The sequence below is a fragment of the Micromesistius poutassou genome, assembly GCF_964030765.1.
Source record: "Micromesistius poutassou genome assembly, chromosome: 14".
In the NCBI taxonomy this organism is placed as follows: domain Eukaryota; kingdom Metazoa; phylum Chordata; class Actinopteri; order Gadiformes; family Gadidae; genus Micromesistius; species Micromesistius poutassou.
Window position 1 is genome coordinate 7,237,462 of NC_140284.1, and position 11,702 is coordinate 7,249,163.

Sequence of the window (11,702 nt, forward strand, 5' to 3'; positions counted from 1 at the left end):
TACAGACAGAGCGACAGACATATATAAATATAAAGAGAGCGAGAACAAGAGAGAGAGAGCGCGATGGAGACATAGAGAGTGAGAGAGTGAGAGAGCGATAGAGAGGGACAGGTGGGGTGAGGTGGTGAATATGAGTAGGTCTACTCCATTTCGACGCACACACTATGTCAGTCAAGATGTCCACACAAATTCGTCCCATACTATTAGTCGTCTGACACTGAGAGAGAGAAAAATAAATGGAAAATGACATTCAATATCTAAGTGTCTGCAGGAGGATTCCACTTGTTGACATTCATGATGAGGGCAGATATTAAAAACTGAACAGTGCTAATCTGTTCCATGCTCTACACTACATGCTGGACTCAGAATCAAACACCACAGGGGACCGAATGCAAGGACCTTAGACAGGGAGAGAGAGAGAGAGAGAGAGAGAGAGAGAGAGAGAGAGAGAGAGAGAGAGAGAGAGAGAGAGAGAGAGAGAGACATGTATGGAAGGGAGCAGTGACTAAAAATAATATGTTTGGGATAGAGAAGTAGCTGTGTACATATTGATCCAATGGAATGGCTGTAAATCTGAAAGACTGAAAGAGCAATATTGCTTTGCTGTATTCACAGAGACAGGGGAAAAGACGACCCGGAGGGAAGAACAAATTACATGACATGAACGAGAGAGAATGTGGATGGAATAGGAATGGAGCCATGTCGCAAGTATCCCTGAAGTTCCTGTTATGAATGAGCAGAGGGGTCTGTGCTTGTGTGTGTATGTGTGTGTGTATGTGTGTGTGCGAGTGCATGTTTGTAAAAGGCCGAACTTCAACTCAGATGTAATCAGGAAAACCTAAAACAAGAAGAGCTAATCATTCCTATGTATACCATGATTAGGGCTTTACAGGCCCAAGGGTAATACTGCACCTTACACAACTGTTGAGCTTTCTGCACTCAACTTGAGAAATTGTATCGGGTGACGGTACTCAATTTGCCAAATTTCTCTTCCACATCCATGGTTTTACTAAAGTCTCATGAGAGTCTCATGAGTCTTTCATGAGTTTCATGAAAGTGTTAGACTGAGTTTGTTAAGAGGCTCATCTTTCTCTATCTTGTCTTTATTTTGACATATGCGTCATATAAGAGAACAAAGAAATGAACCAAAAGTGGTTCAACACATTTGGTTCAGGTAGGGGCATTCCCTCACATCACAAAGTAGGAGGCCATGATAAGCACTTCTTTACTCAACAATAGAACAATAGTATCAGCTCTCCATTTCTGATTTGCAATGAAGAAGAGGGCATGTAATGTTTTTCACAGAATAAACACAATCGAGCTGATTCAGACGGGCAATCATGCACTCAGCCAGAGTGCATGATGGGATTGTGTGTTTTTGCTTGTGCGTGAGCTAAAAACTGAAGGCAACAAACCTAATACAAATCAACTGCATTTGACTCATTATTCAACGTTACATTTTGAACATTGTCCAAAATGTAACGTTGAAGTCAACTGTTCATTACAAAAATGTTGAGTGTTAGCATAATAGCTCAGGGAAGCCTTTTACACAAGGAAATTCATCAAACGAGATAATGCAACATTTACACAATACCGCATTTATCAGATTTACAATATCAGTGCCCTAGAAAGCCACAGTCGTTAAGATACAGTAAGTGTGTCATCCATTCTCAAAGACTTTGTGATCTCTGGGATATAAAATAAGAATTGTTGTAATTGTTGATGACTCAAACTGGTTCCAGATGACTCACCCTCAAAATGTGTGTGCTGAACCATTCAGGACAACAATGACATCTCATGTGTTTGGAGCTTATTCTAAATAATATTTTGGTTCATATTTGACCTCAGCTTTGTTCGCTCGCGATCAGAGATGTATAGTAACGAAGTAGTAACTACTTCACTACTGTATTTAAGTACTAAAATGCTTTATCGGTTCTCCATCTCAACAGTAGGGCTAGAACCGAACGAAAAGACTACAACCAAACGTAAACAGCCCCCCTTTCCATTTTCCGGCCAACGAGCAATGAGTCTTCCAACAGAAATCAATGGGATTTACAAAATGCGATAAAATAGCAATCAAACACGACAGAAACTGTATTTCACTACGATACTTGATTTGGAACATCAACAAACACCACTAACCACTCGGTGAGTTGCACATTTCTGAAAACAAACGTTTAGGGTTGTTTTAAGGACACGTCGCCAGCCATTCTGAAGCAGGCAGGGGCGATTCTAAATGAGCCAATACCCGAGACAGGACCAATAGTCAAAATGTTGGTGTCAACCACTCTATTTCAACGTAGACAAACCAGAAAGGGGGCTCAATGTTCAAAATACCGGAATTGTCCTTTAACTTACCCATGTTTGTCACTTAGCCGTTTTCTTGGAATGCCCCTCTGGCCTTTGAGATGTTTTAGTTGTTTGTTTTTACTTAAACACTTGTATGTGGCCTTTGACAGCTTTAAGACAGCTCTGTATGTATTCCTGTTGCTACAGCCAAAGGAATTGTGTGTCCTTCAGTTTAAATATTTGAGATAATATAAACAATATGATATTCAAACTTTTGACTGCTTTCTTTAATATAAACATAACACAATACTTTTACTTTCAGTACTTGAGTAGTACATTTTAAAATAAACTACTTGCAATACTTAAGTACAAAACATTTTGAATACTTTAGTACTTCCACTTAAGTGGGGTGTTTAAAGAACACTTCTACTTCTACTCAAGTCACTTTTTTGATACAGTACTTGTACTTTTACTTAAGTCTGGGTCTCTAGTACTTTATACATCTCTGCTCACGATACAGTTAACATGGAAAAGAGAATCTATTAATTCAAAATGATAAATCTCAGAATGACGGATGACTCTGTCCTTTCTGTGGCATTCTGGCATTTATTATGCCAGGATGCGTCATGCATTGTGCACACCACTGGAAACAGAACATTTTCTAAATCGTGAGCACAGCTCAGAAAACATAACTCACTTTCTCATCGATGTAGCGGTGTTCACACACAATCAAGCTCAGATGACGGTTGGAAATTAAAAGATGTGTAAATAATAAAGAGCATTTTTGGACAGTTTCCTCTCAGAATAATCCACTAATGGGGCATGACCGGGCAGTGAAGCTTAGCATCGTCTTTGCCTTTATAATAAGAACAAGCTGCTTTTGACTTGAGTCGATGCTATGCTAGGTTCTCTTTCACCAACAATTGTCTGTTCTTTCATCACTTGCATGTCTGCATGTCTCCTTAGAAGCCGCTGTCACTGTGATGTTTCCTTAATTCTTGTGTTCTGATTGGCTTGTACTAATCATAACTGACTAAGATATTTCTTGTTGTTTCGCACACACACACACCTCAGCGATTACAATAAAGAAGCATGTTACAGATCATTTTGAAAAGCTATGAAACATGAGGTTTCAATATATTTAGTTGCCCCTGATATCAGCATAATTCCGCCACTACAACGTTTGCAACATCCTCTATTCAATCCGACCCTGTTGTGCAGGGATCATGTTGGTGTGTCTCACTGATTTGAATGAACTGGAGACATCGGCATGACCAAATGAATAGTTGGTCGCTAGATTGGGTCCACTTAATTCACACATTGGCAGCTGAAGGAAAGATGGCTACTTATTATGGCCCACGGTGATGATCAAAGCATGTGCATGGTCAAGCCTTGGTCTGGTTATATAAACTCTCTGGCTGGAAGTGTCATCGACAGCTACATAGCCGAAAACAGCGGATTAGTGCAGGCGGGAGGCCAACACAGAGGGACAAAAAACATTTATCTAGCCTGCGGACAAGGCCATAGCATCCCAGGTCAGAGAGCACTAACTCATCAAGCCGACCAAAGAGTGATTGTGAAGATAAATTGGGCAACATTACACAGAGTGTAGGAAGTGGAATTCAAAGGGGAATTTAATGATGTCAAGAAAAGAGCTCTGCTTTCTTTTCTATTGGCCATAGACCAATGCAACCCTTAATAGGATCAACTCTGTCAAACTTGAAAAGGCAACAACGTCTGTGTTGGACAGGCAGTGCATTCTAGTTAATCTCTTGTGGATATTGCCCAAAGAAGTGTACGTTATGATCATGATGCATTCACACATTTGATATCTGTTGAGCAGTCGGGAAAGTCACTTAAGAGTGTCTGGATGCAAATCACGCAAAGTAGGAGAGAAATGTCAGCATCATTAAAGGCTCTTGACTGCAGAGTCTAAGCTGCGTGACCTATCCTGGAGGGTGTGTGAACTAAAAACCAATGAAAAATAATCTATTTGTCCCTTTGGATCCAAGTGTCCCTATAATTGTGTCAAGTAAGACATAAAGCGGCATTTCTCATACAGTGACCGGAGCCCAGCACAGGGATCTGGAGCAGAGGCTGCTGGGCCGCACTCAAAAGAACAAGACAGTCGATTATTGAACGTTTAAACCTGTGCTTCCTGTTTGTTGATATGTGTGCCTCATTCTCATTGGACACCATCAGACCACGGAATTTGAATTCACATTACACATATCTCTATGACAAGATACAATATATAAGTTAACGATTAGGGATTCACTTTCTGTTTCGTCTTATCAAGCACTCCTGGGCCATGGCTGAAAACAGTTTGAGAAAGAGTGACATAAACCACATGACCAGGCTTGTCCAACCGAATTAACCAAATTACACACCAATTCACCATACTAAGAACACAGACACATCCTCCGACCGCCAACAGTGGTGTGCTCAAATTAATGGACTATAAACCAGGGAGAAGAAAATGGATAAAAAGATGATCGTGAGGCCACAGCACACTACCAGCTAGCCAGCCAGCGAAACAGACAGCTAAACTAGACAGCCTGCAAGCCTGCCCGCTAAACCAGCCAGCCAGCCAACCAACCAGCCGGCCAGCCAGCCAAACAGAAAACTAAACGAGCCAGCCAGCTAAAAAGACGGCTAAACCAGACTGCCTGCTAGCCAGCCAGCTAGCCAGCTAGCTAACCAGCCAGCTAGCCAGCCAGCCAGCCAGCCAGCCAGCCAGCCAGCCAGCCAGCCAGAAACGACTGCTCATAAATATAACCAGGCCTGTGAACAAGAAAGCAAAAGGTTGTGGCCTTACCTTGGCGATCTGGACACACCAGTTGAGCAGCAGCTGGGAGCCGATGTTGTCCTGGTGCTCGTGGACGTAGTCGAGCAGGCAGCCGTGGGGCATGAGCTGGGTGACCAGCTGGATGGTGGGGCTCAGGCACACCCCCAGCAGTCGCACCAGGTGGGGGTGCTCCATGCTGGCCATGATCAGGGCCTCCTGGGTGGAGACAGGTGACACACTTAGACAGGGCACGTGGTTGGAGGAGAGCTAGTGGGTGGGACACACACACACACACACACACACACACACAGAAGCTAAACCTGGTAGAAGGGAGGGTAAATGAGTATCAAACAGAAGCCAATAAATCCAGTAAATATTAGCCAATATTAGACAATATACAGGCATACGGTTTGATGAAGTGTAACATATAACTGTTAAGATGATGCAATAATGATATTCCACTATCCACATGGTTCTGTTCTACATATCTGCGGATATGTGCACGTGTATCCGCACGATCCGCATGATGAAAGCTTATGATGCTGCTGCCGTTTGTCGTTAATTAGTGTGCGTATTCCTCCTTCAACACGGCCAGAGAGAGAGAGAGAGAGAGAGAGAGGATTTATGGGGGGGCAATGCATTACAGCGTTTGCATAATCAAAAACGCACACATCAGCAGGAGATGCATGGTGATGGCGGCAGACACCAGCAATGGTAAATCACAATAGCATTGAGGGCAACGGAAGAGCCTCCCCCCTCTATGTGTGCATACCGCTACAGGGCTACCCTGGGACCTACCATGGGGCACACCCTGTTTCCGCCAAGTTGTACTGCTTTATCTGGAGCAATGTAGTCAAGAATCCTGCCCCTGTTGATCGGTAGGCGTGCCATTGCCCCAGAACAATGATCTCATGTAACCTGATTATCTGATGTCCCTGCTCTACTTGCTATAAAACTGTAAATGTGCAACTGTGGCACTCCCAACTCTTTTTTTATCAAAACAATCGGGAGTGCCGATTACAACTAAAATACTGAAGACGATGTAGGGGCATGATTTGATGATGGGGGCAGCAGTCAAGGCACATAACATTCTTTAAGAAGTCAACTCCTAACCTCCCAATGCACAAAGCACATCTGCTAAACCAGTGGCTTTTCCTACAGAGCTTTTTCTGCCCCCGTTTTCATCCAGTACATTTGGTAATATCTGGGTATGTACACAAGCTTACTTTAATCAAGGCTCAGCTCCATGCTACACATCAATCTTCAGCCCAAGCACATACTCTTTAGTGGATTCTGATAATACGCAACAGGGACATCAATGGCTTGACTGGAGAGTCATAAAGAATGCAGCGCAACTAATCAAGACAACATTAAGCTAACGCCATGGGGCAGAGTTATGTAAATGGTTGACGGACAATGTAGTTGGACTGTTTGCCGGATATTGTTTTACATGTAAGTGCCAGTCTGAAGGCCTAATAGCTTGTTTTGTCCACAGTTTAAAATGAAGGGAGCCATAATGTCTGGCTTTCAGTTCTCTCTGTCTATGTCTTCATTCATTTTATTTTCCTTTTCTTTTGTTTATTACCTTACAGAATACGCTTACAGTATAATCATACAATTATCGTCCATGCTTGTCCTCTTGCATTGATAGCACTCCAGGATCCACAATAACAGGTTATATCACTCCACTGACAACCACAATCAGTGGTGTGGCCCTGTATTGGTTGGATGTATACTGAGAAATAGGCATTGATAAAATGTTGGACTATGAATAGTTTCTCTGTCTCTTGCTACTCTACTCTACCCTGAACCCAACTGCATTTATCCCTCAAACACAACCCATAACAACCTATTTAGAATACTTATGCTGGACACTTTGCCTCTTTGTATGTGTCTGTATATTTCCCCATGACAGCATTGGGGATGAGTGACTAGAAAAATGTACGCACGGCCAACATCAAAGGCAGGCCTAATGGTACAACAGTTATGCACTCCCCAGCCCATTTACTTGAGTTTGTCAAGACAAGTGCATTATGAAAGTGCAACTAGGTCGTGCAACGTTTGATCACATGTGTGTGATTTTGTGTGATGTGTGCATGTGTGTAAATGTGTGTGTGTGTGTGTGGGTGTGTTTATGTGTGTATGTGTGTGTGTGTGTGTGTGTGTGAGAGAAGACGTATATGTGTGTCAATGTTGTTGTGAGTTATTTCATCTCCGTTGCATCATCACAGGAAGATAATTTGATGTTTTTTTTTACATTCATTTTTTCTTTTTGAAATGAGCTGTGCACTGCATGTTTTATAGATGCATCCCTCTGCTCCTTATTGGTGCCTGTTCTGCATGTGTGTGTGAGTGTGAGTGTAAGTGTGAGTATGTGTGTGAGTGTGTGTGTGAATATGAGGATAGACGAGAAGGAAGCAGAAAATGAGACATTGTTGTGTGGTGTGTGTGCGCGCCTGCCTATGTCTTTGTGTGTGTATGTGCGCATGTTCGTATTTGTGTGTGTGTGTGTGTGTGTGTGTGTATGTGTGCATGTGTGTATCTGTGTGTGTGTGTGTGTGTGTGTGTGTGTGTGTGTCCGTGCGTGTGTGTGTGTGTGATTTCCTGGGAACTCGCTGGGATGCACATACCCTTTTATGATTGTATTTAGGGTTTCACATTTACATATGAAAACATATAGTATTACATTTGAAAACATTTGGAACCATTGTGTACTGTAGCTTTCATAGGCTGCTCATGGGAATGTTGAAAAATGATGGATACATAAATATATAATTATGTTGTGAAATGACTCACATCCATGAATTCCACGTTGGCCTTCGGTCCTGTTGCCTCACTCAGAATCTTTATTGCAACGGGAATCTTCACCGTCTCGCCTTCTGGGACCCAAATGCCCTGGAGGGAAACACACATACACACGCACACACATAGACATTCAAAGGGATAGAGACATGCAGGCCGACAGACACACACACACACACACACACAGGCAATTACATATATCCAGAGGAAAAGAGTCAATACACCTTATACAATTCCTTCGACTTTGTACTTTATTATATGTATCTCTGCACATATCTTGTGTGTCTCTCTGTCCGTATAAAGAATCATCCACAAATTTGGAGCCACAACATATTGAAACACAATCGATATGGGCTATGGAACATACTATGGGCTTAGCATCCTAAGCAGACTGAGAGCTGTAACTAAAGCGGTAAAGTCTGGATGGTGTCTCTTTAAGCCGGCATGGCTTTCCTATCTGTCCACCAGTCTATGATTCAACCCCTCACCCCCCCACTCAGTCGCCCCTCCCCATGGGCCGTGACCTCAACTGGCTGCTTATTTCACTCTGGAGCCCCGGGATCTCAGCAGCGGCCATTACTTATTCTCTCCCCCCTTCCTCTCCTCCCCTCGGCCTCATCCCGCTGTCTCATTTCCTCTCATTAACCAGCCTGCAGTCTTTCTTTTTCTTTGCCTTATTCTCTCTCTCTCTCTCTCTCTCTCTCTCTCTCTCTCTCTCTCTCTCTCTCTCTCTCTCTCTCTCTCTCTCTCTCTCTCTCTCTCTCTCTCTCTCTCTCTCTCTCTCTCTCTCTCTCTCTCTCTCTCTCTCTCTCTCTCTCTCTCTCCTCTGAATGGGAGAGAAGCAGAAGGCATTTTGGGGGATGGATTCCTGCCAGGATAACAGAGATGATGAGCAATCCCAGTGACTTCTCCCACTGTCTCAGGGGCGTGTACAAGGGCGGGCAAAGAGAGAAAAGGGTGGCACACCCCCAACCCCCCCCACACAAATTGATTGATTTGCCATTGATTGGCCACCGTGAGGACCGGCCCAATCAAATCTGTCCTATAAATACAATGAGTGAAGGGCAACGTCGTTACCTTGTAAACGGTGCCGAATGCGCCGGAGCCCAGGATCTTGACTCGCTTCAACTCCGTCTCCTTGAGGATGCGCAGCTGAGCCTGGTTGGGTGCGGTCCCGCTGGGCGTCAGCGGCTCCACCAGCTTTACAAGAGAAAGCGAGAGTTAAAATCATCTTTCACATCTGTTTAGGCATCACACACCCTGCTGTTCTTGCCGGTGTCGTTCCACGCTTTGGTTTGAGTTGTCATTTGCAGACCGTGACAAGCATGTCACATGGCCGTGAATGTGCACACGGCAATCAGTGAGTCAGCATGGTTTTACTTCAATGGCATTCTAATAGAATATGAATTACCCGAACAGCGTGGGTTCCTCCAACCCGCGCTGCTCGGGCAATCTTCTGTGTATCTTTCACTCCTCAGGTAACAGGTGCCCTATGTGCCCATTAACTCTCACACTCACAGGTGCAAGATTGAATGTGGAAAGAATTGCAGCAAGAATGGGACGGATAGATGAGGAGGAAGCAGTAAATGAGACATTGTTGTGTATGTGTGAGTGTGTGTGTGTGTGTGTGTGTTTGTATGTGTGTGTGTTTATGTGTGTGTGTGTGTGTGTGTGTGTGTGTGTGTGTGTGTGTGTGTGTGTGTGTGTGTGTGTGCATGTGCGCGTGTGTGTGTGTGTATGTGTGGAGAGGGGGGTGAAGCAGACAGTCAGATAATTACAGAGCTTGAAGAGGAGCATACACTTTCATTGGTCTCATTACTGCTCGAGTGGACGAACAAATGGGTGTGTAGGAGCGAGCAAACGAGAGAGAGAGAGAGAGAGAGAGAGAGAGAGAGAGAGAGAGAGAGAGAGAGAGAGAGAGAGAGAAAAAGAGAGATTAGAAGTTGGTGCAGAGTCAGTGGAGGAGGAACGACATGGTGGAATTAAACAGCTGAAGAGCAAAAAGGAATTCAAGGAAATTAGATGAAAACAAGCGACCGTGAGTTTATGGGGAAGAGAGAGAGAACGGGGGGAGAGATAGAGAACGACACAATAACAGAGAGAGAGAGAGAGAGAGAGAGAGAGAGAGAGAGAGAGAGAGAGGCTGGTGTGGGAAATGGGCTGGGGCGTTGGTCCGCAGTCACTGTCCCCCCTGGCTCAAGGCTGCCGTCTGATTAAAAAACAATCGCTGTTCTTCATTTAAATGGAATTCTAAATCACAAGAGGAGCAAGGAAGCGAGAGGGAGCGAGAGAGAGATAAAGAAAGAGAGAGGGAGCAGAGGAAGGTTAAGGGAGATGGGGGGGACAGGGTAAGGACAACCGCACGCACGCACGCACGCACGCACGCACGCACGCACGCACACAAAAAAACAATTCTCTCTTCTTCAAGTCTACAATCAATATCTGGCCTCGGCACATACAGTCCAGCATCCTAGCTTGCGATAAACCTTTCTTTAAACATCCACAGTGGTCTTTTTATCGTGGTGCATGCAATGAACACGCTTTATAAATCCCCCCCCGGGATCCCGTTCGGCGTTCTTTCATCCATAGGCCTTTGCCACTGCCTCATTCTTCAGTCAGTTTTGCTTTTTACGTGAACGTTTAAATGAGTAGTTTGGATAACTGTCCTCCATGAACACATCTATTGATCTGCCTTGTAAATGTGTTTTCCATTCCATTTTGGTTGAATCTTTTGGGGTACGGCACGATTCACTCAAAATGATGCACAATATCTGTACGCTCACTGTCCTGGGTTTCTACACCGATGTGCCTACTCCGGGGTTCACATGCTTGGCGTATGTCCCCTATATTCTGGTTAGCGGTGTCTGTTTTGTCCGGCTAAGTGTAAGTATCAAGCACAGTTCAGTTCCACCGGCACCTCATTACTCAAGGGGTCCTCCTCTCTCGACAGTATGCCCGAAGCGAGGTGCTTCACATGGGCGTAATTGGCGAGAGAGAGGGCGGGACTTTTCCGTCTAAATGTGAGACTGTAAGTTTCTCTGCCCTGAGGACATCCAAAAGAGGGATATCTGTGTCTGTTACATATTTAGAATATTGCTTTCTCAAATTCTTCATGGGGAAAAACGGTCGTTGTTGTGCTCCATCTTGTCATGTTTCGAGAACGGAAATCGCGTGGCTGTAAACCAGGATGACGCCACGATTCATGACCCTCTATCTGCCTAGTTCCACCGGCCGTCATTTGAATCGAGGCTAAGTTGTAACGTGTATGAGGGACCTAAGGGGGAGCTGTCCACACAGAAGGCTGCTGGTGACACTGCAGTGGAGCTGTCCACTCTTCCACTGTACGGCATGGTGCTGAAACGGCCTCACGCAACACTCAAAGAAATACTGTAGGAAGAAATACAATTATGAGCCACTGCTAGCCTATTGTGTCTTGTTATAAAGATGTGATGGCGGAATTGAGTTAAGTTGGTTCCGTAGCTGGGAAAACACTATATAGATGACTAGATTACATGTAACGCTGCTTTTATTGCGTGACATTTTACTGTGGTGAGAGAGAGAGAGAGCTGGATTTCTTGGTGATAAAGAAGAGACGGCAGTCTCTGTGAAGGGGACTTTTCTGAACTCCAACATTTCCTTCTCATCTACTTCCTCCCTCATTTGGAGCACCGTCAATAACATACGTTTTTTGAATTGTAGGTACAAGTCATGACAAGTTTCCAGGTTGAGACAAATTGTGGATATTTGATCTGCTGCTGTTACTAGAACCTGGAAGCCTAGAGAGAGTGGAGAGTAGAGATGCAGCGCACATACAATAGCCTGG

At 44.3% G+C, this 11,702-nt stretch overlaps 1 protein-coding gene across 1 annotated transcript in view; it reads right to left on the reverse strand.

The window, feature by feature from the left end:
* The window catches only part of LOC311358667 (receptor tyrosine-protein kinase erbB-4-like), a 200,688-nt gene that overhangs the window by 22,286 nt on the left and 166,700 nt on the right, over positions 1–11,702 (reverse strand). Inside the window, exons 18-20 of the mRNA XM_084478779.1 lie at positions 8,957–9,079; positions 7,874–7,972; positions 5,108–5,293 (exon numbers count right to left, since the gene is read on the reverse strand). Of these exons, the coding sequence (XP_084334905.1) occupies positions 5,108–5,293; positions 7,874–7,972; positions 8,957–9,079 (408 nt within the window). The remainder of the gene's footprint in view (positions 1–5,107; positions 5,294–7,873; positions 7,973–8,956; positions 9,080–11,702) is intronic.